General features: G+C 41.6%; 1 protein-coding gene across 1 annotated transcript; it reads right to left on the bottom strand.

The window, feature by feature from the left end:
• Positions 1–108: 108 nt before the first annotated feature.
• On the bottom strand, positions 109–22,076 carry LOC309350812 (uncharacterized protein). Its single transcript, XM_081878079.1, has 11 exons — positions 21,835–22,076; positions 20,271–20,360; positions 18,600–18,707; positions 15,847–15,931; positions 13,475–13,536; positions 11,062–11,244; positions 9,577–9,659; positions 7,633–7,709; positions 4,139–4,276; positions 2,823–2,855; positions 109–339 (listed from the first exon to the last, which is right to left on the bottom strand). The coding sequence occupies exons 1-11, from the start codon at positions 22,069–22,071 to the stop codon at positions 275–277; spliced, it is 1,161 nt and encodes a 386-aa protein (XP_081734205.1). The 5' UTR covers positions 22,072–22,076; the 3' UTR covers positions 109–274.
• Positions 22,077–22,397: the final 321 nt, after the last annotated feature.

The following is a 22,397-nucleotide window of genomic DNA, read 5'->3' as shown; positions in this document are numbered from 1 at the left end:
TAAATGCACGATGCAAATAGATTTGGGGCCAGTGTAGGTTTTGGCATGCCACCCACAAACAACTGAGGATCCTGAGAGCCTCACCAAGGAGGTACAATACAAACACACTCAATATATGCATATATTAATAAAGCCCTTTACTAAGGAACGGAATACATTTTAAAGAATGCCAGTTTTAAAATAGAACATATTTTAAGCTCCAGTGTCAAAAACATCACTCGATACCTTGCCGTGTACCAGGCCACCATGATCCTGTTGAAAGCTGATTTCTTCTTCATGCATTCCAGCCTGTAAATGAACTTGATCTTTTTGCCACAGTTTTCTTTAATTTTTCACTGCCTAAGGAACAAGGAGGGGAGGGGTTACTGTAGTCAGCATTCTCTCGTCTATATTTTTGCATTAGTTTAACCATCACCAATTTTCAAATGGACTCCAGCCTAATTCATATAATATCTCTTATAAACAAAAAGCCATTGTTTAGGGAAAGTTAGACTACAGCAGCATCCTTAACTAAGAAACTGCCATGGTAAATTGTGCAGCGGAAACATGCAAACCACTCTCAATGATCTGGTTGTTCTCCTATTGTGTGTGTGAGCTAGTCTGATTCACTCCTTGCTTACTAGAAGAGTACTTCACAGTAGCCATGGTGCACCTGTCAAGTTTATCTGTTTCTCATTTTTCAATCTCAAGTTCAGTTCTCCACAACAATTTTGGGTTGTTGTTGTTTTTACAAATCCTCGTGAAAATTCCTCAGCACTTTAGTGTGAATTTCTCTTTATACAAACTTTTGTATGCAATTTTGCCTAATACACATGCTTTTTCTAAAACACATTTCCTTACTATAATGCGTTTTTGTAGGTTAATTGCACCTATAGGTGTGTTTCAATGCAAACTTGACCCTAGTATATGCATTTTCATACACAGTATCAAATTTTATTTCTGTCACAAACCAGCATAAGATAAAACATACAGATAAACTGAACGCATAAGACTTAAACATTATTTGGCACTGCAAAATTCAGAAAGGTGCAAATTTTTTAGGAAATGTTTCAGTTTGCATATTGCTTGGGAAAGTGCAAACTATGCAGGTTCACCTTAAAATGCAAACTGAATTGAATTTCTCCCCCATACCTAAATCATGGTAAGTCCAACTTTAAGTTGTCAGTCAATAGGGTTGCAGAATAGAGAGCAAAGGCATTGAAAGGAGCAGTATCTCTAGAACATGGTGGGACGAAAAAGCTTTGTAGTACTCATTGCATGATCCATTGCAGGATTCTTAAGAAGCAAACTTAATGATCTTTGAATGTCACATGAAGTTGGAGGGTGGACCTCCGGACTATCCTATGGAAGGTTACTGGTGAAGGTTACTGGCCCAAGAAAGCTGCTCAGTGCAGAGAAAGGGCTCCTATACCATTGCTGGGGAGGCAGTGAGCCTGGGCATGATAATCTAGGCAAGACACTCCGTAGCCCCTCTACTGTTCATGCTTCTAGGAAGTCATACTTGTGCACTATGAGAAATACTCCCAGGCAGATTAGGATTCTGGGGCCAAGAGTGCAACTAATCTTGACCCAAGCGTGCTCAGCAAACAGCCTTGTGTCATTCCTTATCGCTAGGTGAAGGTGGAGTTTATCTAGTTCTGTAGGATTTATTTTTCTGCGCTACCAATGCAGGGTGAGACTGCAGCCTCTGTATGGAGTTGGACTTGAGAGTTACCTGTCTCTAGGTGTTCCTTCTGAGGAAAAATCCAGGCCCAGTAAACAATAGAAAACTAAGCAGCCTTATTCATTGAAATGGCCAGGGCCTAGAGAAGCTCAGAAGACAGCAGGGGGTTTCAAGTTTCCAAGAACTGCTAGCCATAAGGCACTGCATCTCACAGGTAGTACTCTGGCTAATGGCAGGCATGCCACATTGGGGGGTGGGAAGAGATGGTTCAGTTGCTTGGCAAAAGGATTCCTGCCACGTGCTGAGGTTGCACTGCGCTCCCCGCAATGTACAAAGTGCATCATATTCTCAGGTTTCCTTTCTGCAGCTTCTGTTGAACATTTTAAGGCCTTCAAATGCAACCTTTTTGAGATGGAAAACAATAATCACGGATAAGAAAAACTAATTGCCCGATTCCTGTGTGGCTGGCAAATGTGAGTCTTTCTTCACTGAAAACACCAATTCAGTAGTCAGGCACAGTTTAAAAAAAGGGGGGAGCAAATGATAAGATTTATTAGGAGAGCTATACTAAATGTAACAAGAAGTATTTTTCCCTTGAAAAGGCATTGTATAAATCCAGTGTAGCCTTTGGGACTCTGCAGACATCATTTTTATTGTGCATTCCTGGTGATTTGTGCTCGTGCTGCTATCAGAGAAGTCACATGTGATTCTACTTTAAATACTGTTTGCACCTGCAAAGGTTGTGGGCTTTTACACAGCTTCATTTCTAATCAGCTTCCTGCCTGAAATCCTGTAATATTTTATACCACCAGTCTGGAGAAGCCGGTTGATTTATTTTGTGGCAGGATGATTATATTACTACAGACTGATCTAAGAGAAAGGTAGAGTATGGCAGCAGGGAGAACCACACAACTCACAAGCCAATATGGCTTTAAATATATGTGGCTCCAGCTGCTTGGAACATAGCTTCCTGCCAGGGGATAAGATGGATTACATTGCCTGCATTATAATATACAAAGTAGATCATGTTTTCAAGTTTTCTTTCTGAAGCTTCTGTTGAAGCTTCCAGGGCTTGATGAGCACTTTAATATTTTGAAAGTGTTTATATAAAAACAATTCTGGTACAAATTCTAACAATATGAAAAAATAAAATGATTACCAGATGCTGATGATAAACTGGAGCGATTCTTCCCTGAGAGCACCAATCCAGTATTCAGGCATAATAATAATATAGAAAAGCAAATGTTAGGATGTATTTAAAAAGCAACTGCACACACCTAACAGCAAATATAATATTATTAATATTATCAATGTGTTTTATAAATCTGCAGTGTAGTATTTCGTTGATTTTGTGACTATTTAAGGAAATTACTGCGGACTTCTCTTTTCACAGGTTTTAATATACGGAGCCTAGGGCTTGCCGATCAGAAGGTTGGCAGTTCGAATCCCTGCGACGGGGTGAGCTCCCGTTGCTCGGTCCCTTCTCCTGCCAACCTAGCAGTTCGAAAACACGTCAAAGTGCAAGTAGATAAATAGGTACCGCTCCGGCGGGAAGGTAAACGGTGTTTCCATGCGCTGCTTTGGTTCGCCAGAAGCAGCTTAGTCATGCTGGCCACATGACCCAGAAGCTGTATGCCGGCTCCCTTGGCCTGTAAAGCGAGATGAGCGCCGCAACCCCAGACTCGTCTGTTACTGAACCTTACGGTCAGGGGTACCTTTACCTTTACCTATATTGTTTTTAGGACTTTCTTCCTATTCTTCAACTTCCCTGAATCACTCTCACATAGCAGAAGGCCTGTCTATAAGGGTGGAAGGGGTAATGTGCAATGTTGTTTCTTGAGCATAGAATCATATGAGTTAGAAGGGAGTATGCAGCTGCCCTTACGGGGATCGAACCTGCAGCCTTGGCGTTATGAGCGCCATGCTCTAAACCAGGCTTCCTCAACCTCGGCCCTCCAGATGTTTTGAGACTACAATTCCCATCATCCTTGACCACTGGTCCTGCTAGCTAGGGATCATGAGAGTTGTAGGCCAAAAACATCTGGAGGGGCGAGGTTGAGGAAGCCTGCTTTAAAACTGAGCTATTCTGTTTGCCCCAGTTTATCCTCCACCCAAAACACTGTCGTGCTGCCTGCTGTGATAAAATTATATAATTTACACCATTTACAAAATCAATAATGTGAATTATGTGGCCATTGCCTTATCAATTACGTATCAATCCTGGACTCAAAGCAACAACAGTGAATAGCAATTATATTCACTGGATTGATAAGCAAACACCAGCAATTTCTACTCCTGTTTTCGTCAAAATACTCAGACATCCCTAGGTGCATGCATATGTTTGTGTGTGCAAGATTCAGTCTGTGCAAATGCAAGCACCTTAACAATCATAACTACATTTCCAAGCTTGAAGCAAGAAAGCGTCCTATTATTTTTTATGTTTAAGTATCTTTTAAGTATCTATTTAATTATTACCATTAATTCCTGTGACTGATGCCATGCTTTGCCGTGAGTACATCTTTCGCCTTAATAAGGAAATGTTGTCGGAATACGTTGTCAGAGAGCCACATTTAAATGGTCTCCCCAAGTTTTGTTCTTTGTTTTTGCTAATGGCTAATTCAAAAACATGAGAAATTATGTTATGCAATATATATATATTCATAAGAAAAAGTTTTTCCTGAATTAAAGGATTAAAATGAACTCTAAAACAAAAAAAGCCATGAAATATTTAGCTAAGGCAGAACAGAAATCAGAATGTAAGTAAACAAGTATCATATGTACAGCTTTCACTGCTAGAATAGCAGTCGCTTTAAGAATTCTGCTGATTTGAGGAGGCATATTTTTCTACGTAATAAAACCCAATTTAAGGCACACGTAACACAGTCGTGCGTTGTATCCAACACTTCTGTTCCACTTGTCCAACAGATTTCTTCTTAGGAGTGGAACTTCTCCCTCCTTCCGCCTGCAGTCCCACACCCTCGAAATCTGCTGATGAAGGCTGGAGGACCCTCGAGAGCAATTTCAGGGGCATGAAGGGAGAAGAAGTCCTGTTGCTCAAGTGGAATACTGCTTGCACAGCACCGAAAACAACCTTTAGTCTTTCCAGTAAAACATGGGGAGCACTCAGGAACAACAAAATGAAAAACTGGCATTAGGGTTCATCTTTCCCATAAAACCTGCTTTAAAAATTTCTTCCCCTAGGATCTGCTTGAGATGGGTTGAAAATTACTGAGGCCCACTGGTCACAGAACAATGTTGCAGTGGCAGAGGCTTCCACAAAATGGTGGCAGATAAAGGCAGCAGACATCATGTTCTGTTGCTATCACTGCATTCTTTGCCACAGTGTTTTCCTTGTGGCAGGGACTTGCATTGCTCAGCTTTCCGGAAGCTGAAAACAGATGTTTGTTCTAAAAGACTGTGTTTCAGCCTCCCAATTTTAAGGAGAATTTACTGATCTAGAGACTCTAGATATGCTTTTAAATATTTTCCTTCCAACCCAAGCATGACTCTCAAAGTATTTTTACTCATCTCCTGTAATTTATTCTCCAATCCTATTTTCACAATCAACTTGTATTTATTTATATTTATCACATTTTCATCTATCTATCTATCTATCTATCTATCTATCTATCTATCTATCTATCACCTTTATATGCCAACTTTATCTTCCAAGGAGCCCAAGGTGGTCTACATGGTTCTCCTCCTCCCCATTTCATCCTCACAACATCCCTGTGAGGTGAAAATATGTTGACTGGCCCAAAGTCACACAGTGAGTTTCACAGCTGTGTGGGGATTTGAACCCTGCTCTCCCAAGTCCTAGTCCAACCCTCTAACTATTACACCACACTGGCTTGTACCTTTTTCTCACCTCCAAACTCCCAGTTTCTTTCATCTCTGTTTCCTGGTCATTCTAGATTCACTTTTCCTGCAACCTCTTTTCCCTCTCACCCCCTTCTTTTCTACTTCCAGTTTATTTATTATTAATAATAAAATTTTAACCCTTCATCTCGCTTTCCAATTCCCTTCAACATCTCTTTTGGCCCTTCCCCCCCAGAGAAGGGAGACCTTCCTTCCTTCTTTCCTCCCTCCCTCCACCCACCAAACATCTGTCTCCCAACCACTTCTGCTCAGAATGCAAGGTCCTTCTGCTGACAGCACAATCAAAAGGCTACAGCACGGCCAGATGACAGGGCAGGCAAATGATGAGAGACTGGACAGGTTGTGGCACTGAGGCCCACCTCCACTGTTTGAGAATCAGTGCCATGAAACACTGTGTTGAATAACACACACACTACGCAAGACTCTTAACTAAGTAGCTTGGCCCTTGTGTGCATTTTCTTGAATGGGACCTTTGTGCAAGATTTTCTGAAAGCTTGGTAGGCAAAGGAGACAGGTATTTGACAGGCTTCTTAAATACCACACAGAGAAATACAAAAATAGACCCACAACTCTTTGCAGGTGAAAGCCAGCTGTGTGGGCGGATTCTGTAGGTTTATAGCCCAAGGGCAGGAAGTGTTCTGGGGAGGGGGGGCATGGGGGAAAGTGCCTTTTTACTTGGAATTTTCTGCAGAATGACAACTGGAGAGGAAAGAAGCATTCCTCAGAACAATGCAAAGCAGACTGTGTGGCTTGCACAGGCTCTCCAGCCATGCTAATAAGCACCGAATGGATTCTCCACTCGTCTCTGCTCAAGGAATTTGTTAACTATGAAATTCCCATAAAGTACTGTTTAGTTGATGTATCTTAGTCTACAGTTGTTGTTGTTGCTGCTGCTGCTGCTGCTGTTGCTGCTGCTGGGTTTATGGTCACATAGTCATAGAATTGTAGAGTGTAAGGAGCGACAAGGATCACTGTCCTAGTCCAATTCCCTACAATGCAGAAATCTTTCACCCAACGTAGAGCTTGAACCCACAACATGGAGATTAAGAATCTCATGCTCTACCGACTGATCTAAGGGTGAAGACACTTTACAAATTAGCAGCCTGTCACCATCTGCCTTTTTTTTGGGGGGGGGGAGAACCAAAACTTTAAAAAGTTTAAGTTTACTGTAATCTAGAGTTCTGATGTATGGGGTAAACAAAACAAAAAGATTAAGTATCCTGAACAATCTACTTGCAACAATTCCAGACAACCAGATTCCTGCCACGCAGCAGGACAGAGCTTTCAGGCAGCACCAGAAAAGATGAAGGCAGGAACTGGCAGCCTGAATGGTGCTGCAAGGCTTTTAACCTACTGGCCCTAGCAGGGTGACATTGGGGTTCTGCTTCAGGCATCTTGCACCAGCACTTCAGACAGCATTCCATCATGCAGGAAAAATGGTGACAGCTGAACAAGAGGCTGTGTTTTGTGCTGGACAATATAGTGCAGGCATAGGCAAACTGCGGCCCTCCAGATGTTTGCGGCTACAATTCCCATCATCCCTGACCACTGGTCCTGTTAGCTAGGGATGATGGGAATTGTAGTCCCAAACATCTGGAGGGCCGGAGTTTGCCTATGCCTGATATAGTGAATTGGGCTCGTATGCAACTAAGTCCATGGAAATTAATGAACCTAAATGAGCTGTGTCCATTAACGTCAGTGGATCTGCGTCTGTGGTTTGTTAAATGAGTTTCCTAATATACCTAAGCCTACAGGCAGCAATAGCCTCCCGGCAGAAGCATCACTGCTATGTACATGGAAGGGGAGGGGAAAGGTGGCAGGTGAGGTTGGGAATCCTTGACGCACCAATGGAGCTACTCTGGTGTTTTCACCAGAGCAGCCATGCAGCCACGGCCTTGCCCTCTCCCTCTTAGTAAAGTAGCAGTGACACGGCTGGCAGGAGGACATAGCTGAGGGTCACCCCACTGAGGGAGGTGCTCCTATAGGTTTCTATAACCAAAGGACATTTTCAAGGAATCCAACTAACTGAAAGGCAAGGCAAAGCAGGCATTTGTAGCATAATCATTTCAAGTACATTTACTGGCTCTTACAGTTGGAGAGGAATCTAGCGCCATCAAACAGGTCTATTTCAGTTACGGTGTGAAAAACATTTAGAGACCAGAGGTATCTATATGAAAAAAATCATCAGAAGATAAGAAACTTGGTTTTATTAACATTTATGCATTGTAATATATTTATGCACTATTACCTTCATTTCATGGTTTATTCAACATCACAAAACGTAAGAACAAAGGAAACTGCTTTATACTGAGACAGGCCATTGGCTGGCCATGATTAATACAGTCTACAATGGCTGAATGAAGCTCTCTGGGGTTTCATGCATGAGTATACTTCCCTCATGTTGCAATCCTGTGCCTGATTTACCTGGGGGTAAAGTCCCATTAAGCTCCTTCAGAATAGACATGTCTAAGTTCTCTCTGCTAATGTATAATTTTAGAAGCCTTTCTGCGCAGATGTAGATTTTTTTTTTTTAAGTCAAGGTATGTCTAGGGTGGATTGATTTAAATCATCAAGAAAGGAATGTGAAATCATTAATCAAATTATTTAAAGATCTAGTTACTTATTTAAATATTTCCTAAAATGAAGTGCATGCTAATTGCTTAAGGTAACCACATTGTTTGATAACTGGAGTACTAACTGAGCAAATTGCAGCGATCAGTTAATTTCCGGGCATCAAATAGGATTAAAAGGTCAATAAGATAGATCGGAGGATAACAGCTGTGGTGATGTGCCCCACAATTCTTTCTTGAAAACAGCACTTCAAAAGACGGCTATTCATTTATTTTTATGAAGGTTATATATAAAAGGTCAGTTTTAATTTTCAAACATGCTTTTTTTAAAAAAGAAAAAAGAATATTATAGCAGGAATTTTAAAAATCCAAATTACATGTTAATAAATAATGACGATGATGATGATGATATGTCTGTATATTATTTATTCCCTAAGGACATGGGTGGCCCTGTGGTCTAAACCACTGAGCCTAGGGCTTGCAATTGGAAGGTTGGCAGTTTCAATCCCTGCAACGGGGTGAGCTCCCATTGTTTGGTCCTAGCTCCTACGCACCTAGCAGTTCGAAGGCACATCAAAGTGCAAGTAGATAAATAGGTACCACTCCGGCGGGAAGGTAAACAGCGTTTCCGTGCACTGCTCTGGTTTCGCCAGAAGCGGCTTAGTCATGCTGGCCACATGACCCGGAAAATTTGTCTGTGGACAAACGTCGGCTCCCTCGGCCAGTAAAGCAAGATGCTCACCGCAACCCCAGAGGTGTTCGCGACTGGACTTAACTGTCTCTTTACCTTTACCTTTACCTTAAATCAATTGTATATGTTATTTAACAGTACATTCATTCTGTGCATTTCTGGTAGTGAAGGAATGATTCTGCAGTTGATTCATTCTGATACCATATCACTGTGGATACACACACTTAATGTACTTCACATGTGTATGTTGTGAAATCCTGGAACTGTTCTTTGAAAATCAAACTACACATTACACAGAAATAAACATGATGTAAATAAATACACATACACACACCAATCATTCTTTGTGTATAGCTAGAAAAGCCACTTCAGGAGAAGGCAATTGGGAGCCCATTGTTATTTCCTCACTCCAAATCATCTCCCAAGTTATTTGAAAATCCCATGTCAGTGGAGATGATAGCTGACCGGGGATTTGGAATGGAGAATGGTTAAATATATCCCAGCAACACTTCAAGTCACCCATTCCCCAAATGGCTTTTCCTGGTTGTTGTTGTTTTTAATTGCCCTGAATGAGAAATCCAGCTTCTCTGTGAAGTACAGTGCTGCTGCAACTACAGTGGAAGATACAAACTGAAATGGAATAAGTGCAAAGAGATTACCGGTACTTCGCTACTTCAAACCCTTTTCAAAAGCACAGCGTCTCCTCCAATAGTTTGCATTTGCTATCATGCAATTTTATACTGCATGCAGCAGCTGCTTGCATTCCTACTCACTTATCATAGAATGAAGGAATTTTCGGACTATAAAAATCTTCCACATCAAAGAAATTCCTGCTTTCCCAGGAAATATCAGATGCCTATTGGGAAACAAAAACATTAAATAATCTTCAGAGACAGGTACCGGTGTGTTCTGAAAAATCAGTGCTACTAGACATTGGAATATAAGGGTTGATTAAGAGCATGTGTAGGATTTCTAAAAGGTGCAGTGCTGTAAATTGACTTATTTATTTGGAATCTGGATAACTCAGAATTTGATACTGGAGTAGATTATCTTGGTTTTTGTTTTCATTGTCAGGAATGAAAATAAGTGGAAAGACTATTTTAGGCTGTGCCTATAGCAGATTATTTGGTCCTTTCTTAGTATTGCAATTCCAGCGCTACTAGCCATTCTACAGATGGGCAATTGTGCAAACACAATGGAGGCTTTCCTTCAAGGATGTAACATATAGAGTCATTTAAAAGTGGGGATGTAATCTATTGTAGCGCTAGATATAGAGGACAATGCTTTTGTAAAGAATATAAAAATGCTGTTCAAATCATGTCATCGTGGGGGAAAGTCTGCATTCGACTTTCCTATGTCAGAGAATAACATTGGACTTAATTATAAAGCATGCAAGTGGGTGGGCGATGTCACACTTCCTTAAGAATTTCAGAGTTAATCAGAACAGAAACACTAGAAATATAATCATATCTGTAGAAGTCAAGAGATGGCTTCTTTAATGATTGTGTGAACCACTGAAATCCTGAAAAGAAACATGAGTGGGTTCCAGTAATAATGCATAGATTTCACAGCCACTGTCTTATTAATATTACACACAGAGAGAAAAGATTTTCAATATCTGACAAGGAAACAGAACCAGGCTACATAACATTCTATCCACAGTAAATACAGTTATCACATGATAACCTGAATGTATTAAATTGCTACTGCTGGCTATACCCTTACTAGTCACATAGGTGATTAGCCTGCCATGTCACGGTCATCATACATAATCACAAACAGTGCTTGTTTCTTCACCCTCAGTGAGGAGCTGTGTGGTGAAGAACATGAAATTGATAGGGATGAAAAAAAGAGGTGTGCACCAAGCACGAGATTTGGTTCCGACTCCCACTCAACATTCTGAAAAAAACAGCCTGAGACAGTAGAAACCAATTTTTGAGTCTCCAATTTGGCTCACGGTCACAAAACAAATCCCAGTTCAGAAAAACAAAGCTTTGTGGCCCTCATATTCACTATTATAATTATTATTTTAACATGACTATAACTTCCCCAGCTTATTGACAGTTATGAGTGAGATCTATAGCTGAATAGCCCCTAGCAAGTAGCTAAAGTCTGTCAAATTACATACTAATAGGTCCAGTGGTTTGTTTTCTTGTGCTAGACCTTTTTTCAAAATTGGATAAAATCTGGTAGCCGCTTCAGAGGCAATTATGAGGCAAACCAATGAAAATCATAAGTTCCAGGACAATGCCATTTACCTTTTCATGATCTTTATTTTTCTTCGGAGGAGGAAGTTTCCCAAGGGAGTTTAAAATAGCTCCCCTTAAGATCATAGTGCAAATATGAGATGAATTCAGCTTGAAACTAAAGTTCAAATCAGTAAGGGCTCTCATTTTTTCTTTTGCTGAGCTCCATGCAAGAGCTCTGATACAGTACACATCCTAGGAAATAAAAAGTGTAGCAGTCAGCAAAAACTGAAAAAAGGTGTTTTGTCTAAATCACAGCTTAAATCCACAGCTTAAATCCACAGGTAGCTTAAACTACCAGGTTCAAATCCCTACTCAGGGATGGAGCTCACCTTAGGAAACTCAACACAGGAAGCTGTCTTATAATCAGTCAGATCATTGGTCTGTCCTGCTCAGTATTGAGTGGCAGCAGCTCTCTAGATTTTCAGCGGGAATGCCCAGATCTACCTGAGATTCAACCTGGGATCTTCAGCATATTACTACTGCCCCTCGCCAGAAGTCACTACTTTTCAGCTCCTAACTTACTTCACAGGCCTCCCACGAAGATGAAATGGGTGAGAGAACTGTGTAGATCACAGACAGGCTACAAGGGTAGCATTACTCCAAACTGTACAGTTCGAAGCAGCTTACAATAAAACAATTATATATATATATATATATATATATATATATATATATGTATGTATATATGTTCTACAAACACAAATCGCACGATGATTAAGCTAAGAAATAAACAGAGAAAACAGCTGAACTGGTCTACTTTAAGGGAACACTTCAATGAAAGGCACAAGAGAACAGCAGCCTTCCTTCCACCAGCACCAGTCACAGTAGGAAGACATACCTAGAGAAGATGTTCTCCAGGCATTGCACAGTCACAGATATGGTCCTCATTACGCTTCTCTACATTCCTTACCTCCAAATAGAGGAGGAAACAGAGAAGAGCCTCTGCCACTGATTTAAGCTGATGAGCAGGTCCAATATTTCTGATAGCTAAGACCAACCAAGTGAAGAGATTTAGAGGTTAAAACTAGCACTTTGGAATGTACCCAGAAACAAACTGAGAGCCAGTGTGGATACAAATGGTGGTGAAATCATGACTGAAGCCACACCACTGCATTTTAAACCTTTCTCAAACTGTGGTCTGTGAACTCCAGATGATCCACGTTAAGGCTGCGGAACTACCAAGAATATCAAGACTTGGTCCTGGCACTGGATTGACTTTTTGCAATGATAGAGGTAGAGAATGCTTTGACAAGGGGCAAATCATCACATAGGGCAAAGAGGCCCCAGTCTTTATTGATTTCTGTAATATGGTGCTGGTACAGACTGCTACTTTTTCCTTTAAAAAATCACCAGTTGAAAGGGCGCTTCTCAGCAGCTTGGCCTCAGGTCTATGGCGATAACAGCATGGGGGGATTATTCATCCATTGAACTAAAAAGGCAAGACTACGGTTATTAAAATATCAATTATGTATGTGCTTAGATTAGTAGAACACCCAAAACAATATTAAGAGGTTCACCAAGAGCCTCAGGAATTTCCAAGTGGTCTGCAGGGGGGCGAGGAGTTTGGGAACCACAGATTTAGGAAGTATTATTAATCTAGTGTAAGCACTGCACATTGTTTTACATTGTTATACATCTTGCTGTTAGATTTCTGAGAACAGGGCAATCCATATGGATTAAGGCAACTCCCCGCCAGAATCCTGAAGGTAATAAAGGAGCGTTAACAGTCAAGAATGATGTATTGTAGGCCTCTGTGTGAAAAGAAAAAGAAGAAGCTTCAGATTTGACTACGACAGACAGAGAAACATACACAGAGAAAGAGGAGTTTTTATAAGCTAACAGCATCAGGAGATTCAGAGCTGCTTCTCTCTGGAGATCAGATGAAGGGTGGTAGATTTGGTTGGCTGATATGAATGTTAAAGATGTACCTCCTCCTATACCCAACCTCTATATCTGTAAATAAACTAAAACATTACAAAACACTGTAAGCATCCAGTGTCCTTCTTCCAAAGGAAACCAAATTCAGCTACGTGCTGAGCCCTGGAATTTTTCATCACTCAAGAGAAACAGTGAGAGTGCAACTATATGTTTGTGCTCAAGTAACAGCAAGTTCTACTAGATTCATACACATAGTATAGCAAATGTTTACCACATCAGCTTGTGTTTATATACTCAGTTTTATGGTGCAGCAGTCTAATTTTTATCAAATCGTGAAATGGCTTTGTGCAACTGAGGCCTTGGACATGGATGCTTGCTTCAACTCTTCATGAGTCTGCAAAGAAATCTGTGTATTTATTTGGGCTTACCTCTTAGTGACAAATTTAGAAAATATGGCACAATTTTCCTGACCAAAAATCTTAAAATTCTACAAGTGTACATACAGTGAATCCTATAGTTCTATGAACTATACATTACTACTCACAGGATTCATGGGGTCTAAATCCACAGCTCTTGTAGCATCACATATTGCTTTTTTGATTTTGCCTAGGAACAGAACAGAAAGAGTTTCTTCTATGACTAGCAACCACCACAAAATATTATATCAGGTTTCCTCAACCTTGGCCCTCCAGATGTTTTCGGCCTACAACTCCCATAATCCCTAGCTAGCAGGACCAGTGGTCAGGGATGATGGGAACTGTAGTCTCAAAACATCTGGAGGGCCGACGTTGAGGAAGCCTGTATTATATCAACTTGCTGCTTTTCATTAGTGCACGTACAGGCCTGGTTTGCACATCACATTTAATTATAATTAAAAACAAGCTATAGTTTAGTATGAATGCACTATGTACTTGAGCATGCTGGTGAAAAGTTCTTGCTTCCCTCCTCCTCTGCTCCTGCTAAGCTGCCACATCTGAACCTGGTTCAAGGTTTGTTTCTCTCCAAACAAACCATAAGCAATAAGCCAAGAACCAACCTGAGTTACCACTAGTAGTTTGTTTGGAAAGAAACAAACCATGAACCCATGGGGAGGAGCAGAGTGAGAACTTCTCGGCAGCATGCACAAGAATCCTGTACATTTGCATTAAATTATGGTTTGTTTTTAACTACTGTTTAATGTGGCATGTGAAACGGGCCACAGCCTTAGTAATATAACTCAGCATGAAGGCCAACTGATAACTTTAGAAAGCAACCAATCTATATCACTGCAAACTACATTTTGTTACTAAACCCAAAGACAAGGCTACATGTAGGGCCAGAAAATGTTGAGTTGCCATCCAGCTGGTTGGCATGTACTGTAATGCTTAAATCAATGGTTTAGTGCTATGTAAACAAGCTGGAACAAGCGCAACAAAACCTTTGTCTCACCTACCTATCTTCCTTCTGCAAAGAGAATGACTTCATTACTATTTAGAATTATTATTATTATTATTAAATTTGTATACCACTTTTCTGAGCCATAATTCAGCATCTTTTGCAAAGCACAAAAAAGGCTTCCCACTTACTTGTAAATGTACCTGCATAAATCTATCAAAATGTTGATAATGCAGTTACTTGATCCATTTAAGAATGCACATGTGTAAATCTGCCTCTGTTGTCTGTCTCCATGTAAACCATTTCAATGCAAATTCTATCAACGCTGCTAGATGTTTTGGTTCTTTCAGCTCATTGGGTTGTTTGAAGCAAGCAAAAAATGCAGGAAACCTGCCATCTTGCATTGTTGCTGCTCAGGTAAACTATCAATTACATGCCTAAATGGGCACATAATTGGATTTCTGTGCACAGTAATCTATTCAACAGGTGGTGTTGAAGGAAAGATTTTCGACTTATTTTCCTAAATAAGTACAAACATGTCTTAGTTTTGGATTTGATATCCCGCTTTATCGCTACCCTAAGGAGTCTCAAAGCGGCTAACAATCTCCTTTCCCTTCCTCCCCCACAACAAACACTGTGTGAGGTGAGTGAGGCTAAGAGACTTCAGAGAAGTGTGACTAGCAACAAGGTCACCCAGCAGCTGCATGAGGAGGAACGGGGAATCGAACCCGGTTCACCAGATTATGAGTCCACTGCTCTTAACCGCTACACCACACTGGCCTGCAGGCACTTGTTTTTACTTAAACAGGCAAGAATGTTTTCTCTATGACTAGGTTGAACCGGGCACAATTTAACTTAAGCTTGGCATAAGGGTGAAAGTGAAGCCTCATTTTTAAGGGAATCCAAGATCTGTAAAATATGGCATCTTAACAGAGCTGGATTGGTTTCGGACTAATTGCAAAACAGGCTTCAACTCTGAAGTAAGTGGTTGAAATAGCCAGGTAGAGGGTTTTTTTAGAGAGAGAGAGATCCCACTTCCTTAATGATTCTGAACTTACATTACAAAAATATCAGCCGGTTGAGGTAAGTTGGCAATTGGAAAAAAAAGGATTGATTTGAATTGATTGATTTCAGAAACAAAACCCAAAGTATCTGCCCAGGATTCAGTGCACAGATGTCAAATCCCAGACACACTAGGAACACTGACGATTCACAACAGAATACAGGATGCATCACAGCAAGATGAGGAACATGTATGCAACTCTGTGAAGACCTTCAGATGAATGTATACAGCCTAGGGGAGGTAGGGTCACAGTTGGTGTGAGCCCAATCCGCCCACTACCTGTTGATTTTCACTGAATTTAGAAGAACATCTGCCTTTGGCACGTAAGCAGACTCATAACACTGTAGAATCCAAACTCAGATCTTATCACGCTGTTCCATAGTGATGCCAAGGCGGGTAGAATATATTTCAATTTGACTTATTACTTTTCCTACACAAGCATGCTTATTGAGCTTGGCTACAGAAGCAATATGTCTTACCGCATTTTACATATGCATAAGCTCTCCTCGCAAACGCAGGTGTCTGGTAGTAAGATCCAGAAACACAGCCAACATGACAGACACTCTGGAGAAAAGAGGATACTCTTGTGAGCTGCAATATTATTATATTTAATACAGCCCTGCAATGTGATCTACACAGCTATGCCACATAAACACTGCCATTGTGAATCTAATGGAATTCTTGAGCCATTCACATTAGCTCCATTGCTCTTTTATTTATTTCAAATTACTGGTCTTATTTACCTCAGCAGGGTTCTATGAGATTACTCCCCAGACTGTTCAGACTCCTATGGGGATGATTTATGTCATCATTCCAGTGCAGTGTTTCCCATAATTGTACTGAGTTTAAAAAACATTAGAACCCAAGGGGCTAGACAAGGAACTATAACATTAGCAGCATGCTCATATAAATCAATTTATTCCCTTGCAGTGAAAAAGGAACGGAGACAGAATTTAATGAGATTGTATGGGAACTACAAAGGCACCAACAACACTTATAATAACTTATGTTTAATCTGAAGTAGAAATAGATCACAGAAATAAAATTTGAAGGCAAAACAATACACACTCTCATTTTTCCATAACTAAAAGTGCAACGCTAGATGCAGAAGCATGTCTGAGAGTATATTAAGTTCAACAGTAGTTACCTGGGTGTTAGCTGCTTAATGCAATGGGACTTACCTCCAGATAAGTATGAACAGGACTACAGTGGTACCTCGGGTTACAAACACCATGGGTTACAAACACCTCAGGTTACAAACACTTCGGGTTACAAACTCCACTAACCCAGAAGTAGTACCTCGGGTTAAGAACTTTATCTCAGGATGAAAACAGAAATCGCGCAGCAGTGGGAGGCCCCATTAGCTAAAGTGGTACCTCAGGTTAAGAACGGTTTCAGGTTAAGAACGGACCTCCGGAACGAATTAAGTTTGTAACCCGCAGTACCACTGTACAGCCTTTGGACAACAAGAGAGTTAAAGGAGTGCTAAAGGAGGAAAATGAGATTGCAGAGAAGCTGAATTAATTATTTGCATTTGTCTTGACTAAAGAAGACGTACGGAAGATCCCTGAGCAAGTCTGAAGAACTGAAGCAAATAGTGGCGAAAAAATGAAGTTTTATGTAACACTGACAAATTCAATATAAACAAATGATCACGTTCAGCTGTTATCCATCCCAGAGTTCTTAAAGAACTCACATGTGAAACTGCTGATCTTCTAACAAAATCTGTAATTCATTCTGATTACTTCCTTTTGTACCTGAGAACTGGAGAGTGGCCAATATAGCACCTTTTTTTAAAAAAAGGATCCTGTGAGGGAACAGCTGCCATTTGTGGTGAAGCTTCCCCAATAACTGCATATCTAGAAAAGGATTTTGTTGAGTTTCCACCATACAGCTGTTAAAGGCACAATAAAAAAAATTCCCACAATGCCATCCCTAAACCAAAGCCTAGGCTGCCATCACGCATCCGATTATTTGGGAGCGAAGCCCCATTAAACACAAAGAGACTTACTTCTAAGTGAGCATGTATACCATTGTACTGTGAGTTAATTATGAAATGAATTCTTAATGAAAGCCTGGTCTTTGGCACAGCAGGAAACATGCCTAAGCTCTTTGCAAAGTTTACACATTTGCCTTTTTGAGGGAAGAGGATTTCTAAACATCCACCCACACTTATTGTGTAATATCTGCAGAAGATAACTTTAAGGGGCTACCTGATCTCAGATTAAGATGCATTTTGGTTGGTAGAGGGACAAGGAAGGCAAACTATCATGGTCTAGAAAATAAGAGTGAAGTAGGAAAAGGGCACTAAAGGGGAGGAGAAAACAACAAGGATTTCTATTGCCTGGTGCTCACTTATCAATCACAGCTCTCACATCACTCATTGGCTAGAAACTCTGACAGGTAGGAGGAGCCAGGATGACTCATTTCAAAGAAATTGCTTAGAAGGGTATCTGCACATTTTGCTGAAAAACTTTCTTTCTAGGACAGCTAGACATTTACTTAAAAAACCCAAAAAAACTATCAATAAAGCCGCAATGCCTACATAATGTCTAATCAACATACTAAATAACATTATCAACACTACTTAAGTGACTCTACAGCAGTGGTTCTCAAACTTTTTTTCTCTGCACCATGCTTTCAAAACAAAAATTTGCTTACACAATGGTCTTATATTGTGTTTTGTTGCACTACAATTTGTATTCTATGGAATTCAAATTGCAATATGATAAAATATATAATAAATAAAAGAAGCAATAAAGATACAATTACAATTCATATAGTTTCTAGTATAGCACATTACAATTGCTACAACAAGCAGATAAAATTAAGCAATTTGCCAAGACTCTGAGCAATTTTCAATTTGTCAGTGGGGGGAAAAGTTTGGGAATAACTATGGCATAAAATATCCTAACATTTTGAGAAATTAGTTCTTGCTAAGAATCTGCAATGCCAAAATACTCATTTAGGTGTTAGTTCTCATGTGATGTACAGTAATTGTTAAATGTTACCACAACAGTAGCTTGTTAACCTAATTCCTCCTAATCATGGGGTGAATAGTATGTTATTTAAAAATTATGTACGTGAACAATGCATCTAAAACTGCATTCCTTTGATTCATTAAACTTCTCAAAAGGTAACAATTAAATGAAAACAATATGTTTCTCTCCCTACAATACAGAACTGCCATACAAATTGCACACATAATACAAATGTTATGGAAGTTCCATACCTTGGGGACATTTGCAGCTTCTATTGCATTAGTAAACGCTTCCACAGCATCGCGGTGCAAATCTAATTTTTGGAGAGCAACACCTAGATGATAATAGCTTTCAAACACCTAAAATAAAAAAACCAGGATAGCACATTATTTATAATATTTTAGTACTGGTATGATTAGAACAGCCCCAGAAGTTCAAAATAACGAGTAATACCCACTAAAAGAAGATTTTGTGCTATGAAATAATAATAATAATAATAATAATAATAATAATAATAATAATTTTTATTTATACCCCGCCCTCCCCAGCCAAGGCCGGGCTCAGAGCGGCTTACAAACAATAATAAAAACAAGAAGAATGATTACAACTTAAAAACAAAAATAAAATACAACATTAAAATAATGGAACATTAAAATATTAAAATGTAGCCTCATCGCAGGAGGAGAAGGAAAAGAAAGAATAGAGAGAGGGGGGGGGGGGAATCAAATTGGCTCCAAGCCAAAGGCCAGGCGGAACAACTCTGTCTTACAGGCCCTGCGGAAAGAAATCAGATCCCGCAGGGCCCTGGTCTCATGAGGCAGAGCGTTCCACCAGGCCGGAGCCAGAGTTGAAAAGGCCCTGGCTCTGGTTGAAGCCAATCTAACTTCCTTAGGGCGCGGGACCACTAAGGTGTTGCTATTTATGGACCTTGAGGCTCTCCGTGGGGCATACCGGGAGAGGCGGTCCCGTAGGTATGAGGGTCCTAGGCCGTGAAGGGCTTTAAAGGTCAAAAGCAGCACCTTAAATCTGACCCTGTACTCCACTGGGAGCCAGTGCAGCTTGAAAAGCACTGGGTGAATATGCTCCCATGGCAGAGACCCCGTGAGGAGCCTCGCTGCAGCATTCTGTACCCGCTGGAGTTTCTGGGACAGCTTCAAGGGCAGCCCCGCATAGAGCGAATTACAGTAGTCAAGCCTGGAGATGACCGTCGCATGGATCACTTGTGGCCAAGTCGGGGTGGGAAAGGTAAGGGACCAACTGCTTGATGCGGCGAAGGTGGAAAAATGTCGCCTTGGCTGTTGCTGTAACCTGCGCCTCCATGGAAAGGGAGGCGTCAAGGATTACACCCAAACTCTTAACGGAAGGCAATGGCACTAATTGGGCCCCTGCAAGAGAAGGGAGTTGGTCCCTCATCCCCAAATAAGAGTGCAACCAGGACTATTGGGACTTATAATCAAGAATGACTATTCCCCCAATGTTTAAAAGACAATATAAATAGATTACAGGCACACACACCCATTTACATGGGGGTTACATTTCAAGGTGGTTTCATGTTTGTGAAATCACGTATAATTGAAACCCATTGAAAAAACCTACAAACACCGTTCTGCTCCAACCCGTTCCATACTTTTAGTGATGTTTCAGTGACATCCTTATGACATTTCTGGGTCACTTCCAGGTTCATCGCAATGCACATATACATGGTCGCTCACATATTGAACACATGTAAACTGAGGGCTGCCTGGATACCGTAAAAACAAAACAACTGCCAGAACAGCCATAGGAAGCTTTGGTACCATACTAATTATAAAAATATCAGTGAATCAAAAACTAACCCATGCTTTACAGCCAAACCCACAAGTGTGTGCTTAATAGTGTGTGCGTTGGTCCTATTTTTCTTTTAAATGCTAAACTGAAATTACCAGCCGTATACAGCTATGACCAGGAACATATTCTGCAGGAAACTTCATTTTGTTCAAGGAAGATAGCAGCTTTCTATAGTATTCAATTGCCTGAAAACAAAATAAAAATAGCATAAGGACCTCGAGCTGGGGTGAAAAGGTCCAAGCTTCTGCAAGTAACAACATTTCTGTTTCAAAAACAAAAGGCAGGTCAGAGCAGTTGCTCCTTTTTGTTGTTGCAAGATTCACATGAATGAAATATAATTGTGTGTATATTTGTGTATATGTATGTATACACACAACAGTGTGTATTTGTATCCAATATGACTCATGTATAAAGCACTCATTTAAAAACAGGAATTAAAACATATTAGAAAAGGAAAGGAAAATCACAATAGGCATCCCATTTCTCTCAAGCTCTGCCACACCCACTGGTGGAGGAACGGGGGTGCGAAGGGAGCCATCACAGCAGCCCCCCCAGACACACGCCGTGCACTCACCCCCCCCCGGGCGCTGGGCGTCACGCCCCCCAAAACTCACACCACGCCCATGGGTGGCGTGGCCCCCCCGGATGCATGCCACCCCCCGGGGGGCGCCAGCTGCACCCCCTTCCTGCTCTCTGCCCCCGGTTGCGGAGCATGCAGCTTCACCACTGGCCACACCACTGTGTCAAAGGAAGAAAACAAATGACTGTAATTCTAAAATAATGCAAAAGTTTAGTGTCTCAGAATGGTGTGGTGGTTAGTGTTGAACTAGGACCTAAAAGACCAGGGTTCAAATCCCTGCTCAGCCATGAAGCTCACTGGTGGTGACCTTGAGCCAGTCACAATCTCTCAGCCTAACCGACCTCATAGGGTGGTTGTTGTCCGTTTTCATCAGATTTAGGAGTTATGCAGCCCCAGAGCCATCTGAAGACTGCCCTCTATAGGGAATTTTTAAAATGTTTAACATTTTATTATGTTTTTTATATATGTTGGAAGCTGCCCAGAGTGGCCAGGCAACCCAGTCAGATGGGTGAGGTAATAATAATAGATTAAAAGCGGATCACAACAGAAATAGGTAAAAACATGCAGTAAAAACGTACTAAAAAGTTCAAAATAGGCATCAGTTAACCAGTGTGGAACGATGTATTCTTACTTATGCACATTTTAAAATGTGGGGTGTGGTTTTTGGACGGTTGGAGAGAGGGATGTCATTGGGCTGCTGTTATTAATTTTTGGTTTTATATTTTGATTTTATTCTGCGAGCCGCCCTGAGACCTCCGGGTATAGGGCAGTATATAAATTCAATAAATGATAAAGATTAGGACGTCACTGTTTAAAATGGAGAAATGACGTATGGAACCCTACGTCACACACAAACGAACGTGCAGCCCAGAAACTGAGGTGAAACTTCTTCGCGCGGGTCAAGCCAGATGATTATATCCGGAACATAAATCCCCCCGAAGGTTTCCACAGCCAAACTCGACCGTTGGAGCCCGAAGGGTTCACCACGCGCAGCTTTGAGAGGCGCGCCATTATGCGCGCTCCCGCGCCCCCCGGGCAGCCGCCCCAGCGAGCCGGGAGGAGGCAGAGGCGCCCGTTACCTCCCGCCAGCGCTTGGCCCGCTCGCAGCCTATGGCCGAGTGCAGATGCGCGCGCGCCTCCGTCTGGACGCGCCCCACTTTGCAGACGAGCTTGGAGACGGCGGCTTCGAGCTCGGCCTCGGCCGGGTCCTCTGCCGCGGCGCTCTTGGCGAAGGCGGCGGGCTTCGTGCCGGCCGAGGGAGGCGCCGGGCTCCCGCTTGGCTGCCGGCTTTGCCGAGAGAGGCGACCTTGCTCCATTGCGGTGGGCGAGGCGCGCGAAACAGGCGAGCCCGGCGCGGCGCGGTCGCCATGGCAGCCTCCCCCCCCCCACGCGCTTCGGAGCCGCAGCCATGGAAACGGGCGGGAAAGGGGCCGGAGTAACGCAACGGCACCACAGCCCACTTTCAGGGGTTCCTGTTTGATGGGGGGGGGGTCTTCATTTTGAACCGTCAGGAGCTGAAAGAACCCTATAAAAATCCTCAAGGCGTCTCCACCAGATGTCTGCATTCAGTAGGGAGAGTTTGGGCCGCTTAGCAGGCAATGCAATTTTATTATTATTATTATTAAAACAATGGGAATAGTTT

Source organism: Podarcis erhardii (genome assembly GCF_964252035.2).
Source record: "Podarcis erhardii genome assembly, chromosome: 10".
Lineage (NCBI taxonomy): Eukaryota > Metazoa > Chordata > Lepidosauria > Squamata > Lacertidae > Podarcis > Podarcis erhardii.
This window is presented reverse-complemented; position numbering and strand designations above follow the sequence as displayed.

Excerpts from the sequence above, each read along its gene's own strand:
- LOC309350812 (XM_081878079.1), bottom strand. The coding sequence starts at position 22,071 with ATGGAGCAAGGTCGCCTCTCTCGGCAAAGCCGGCAGCCAAGCGGGAGC. Across the intron at positions 15,932-18,599 it reads AAGCTGCAAATGTCCCCAAG|AGTGTCTGTCATGTTGGCTG; the intron begins GTATGGAACTTC and ends TCTTTTCTCCAG. Across the intron at positions 2,856-4,138 it reads ATCAGTCACAGGAATTAATG|GGAAGAATCGCTCCAGTTTA; the intron begins GTAATAATTAAA and ends TGGTGCTCTCAG.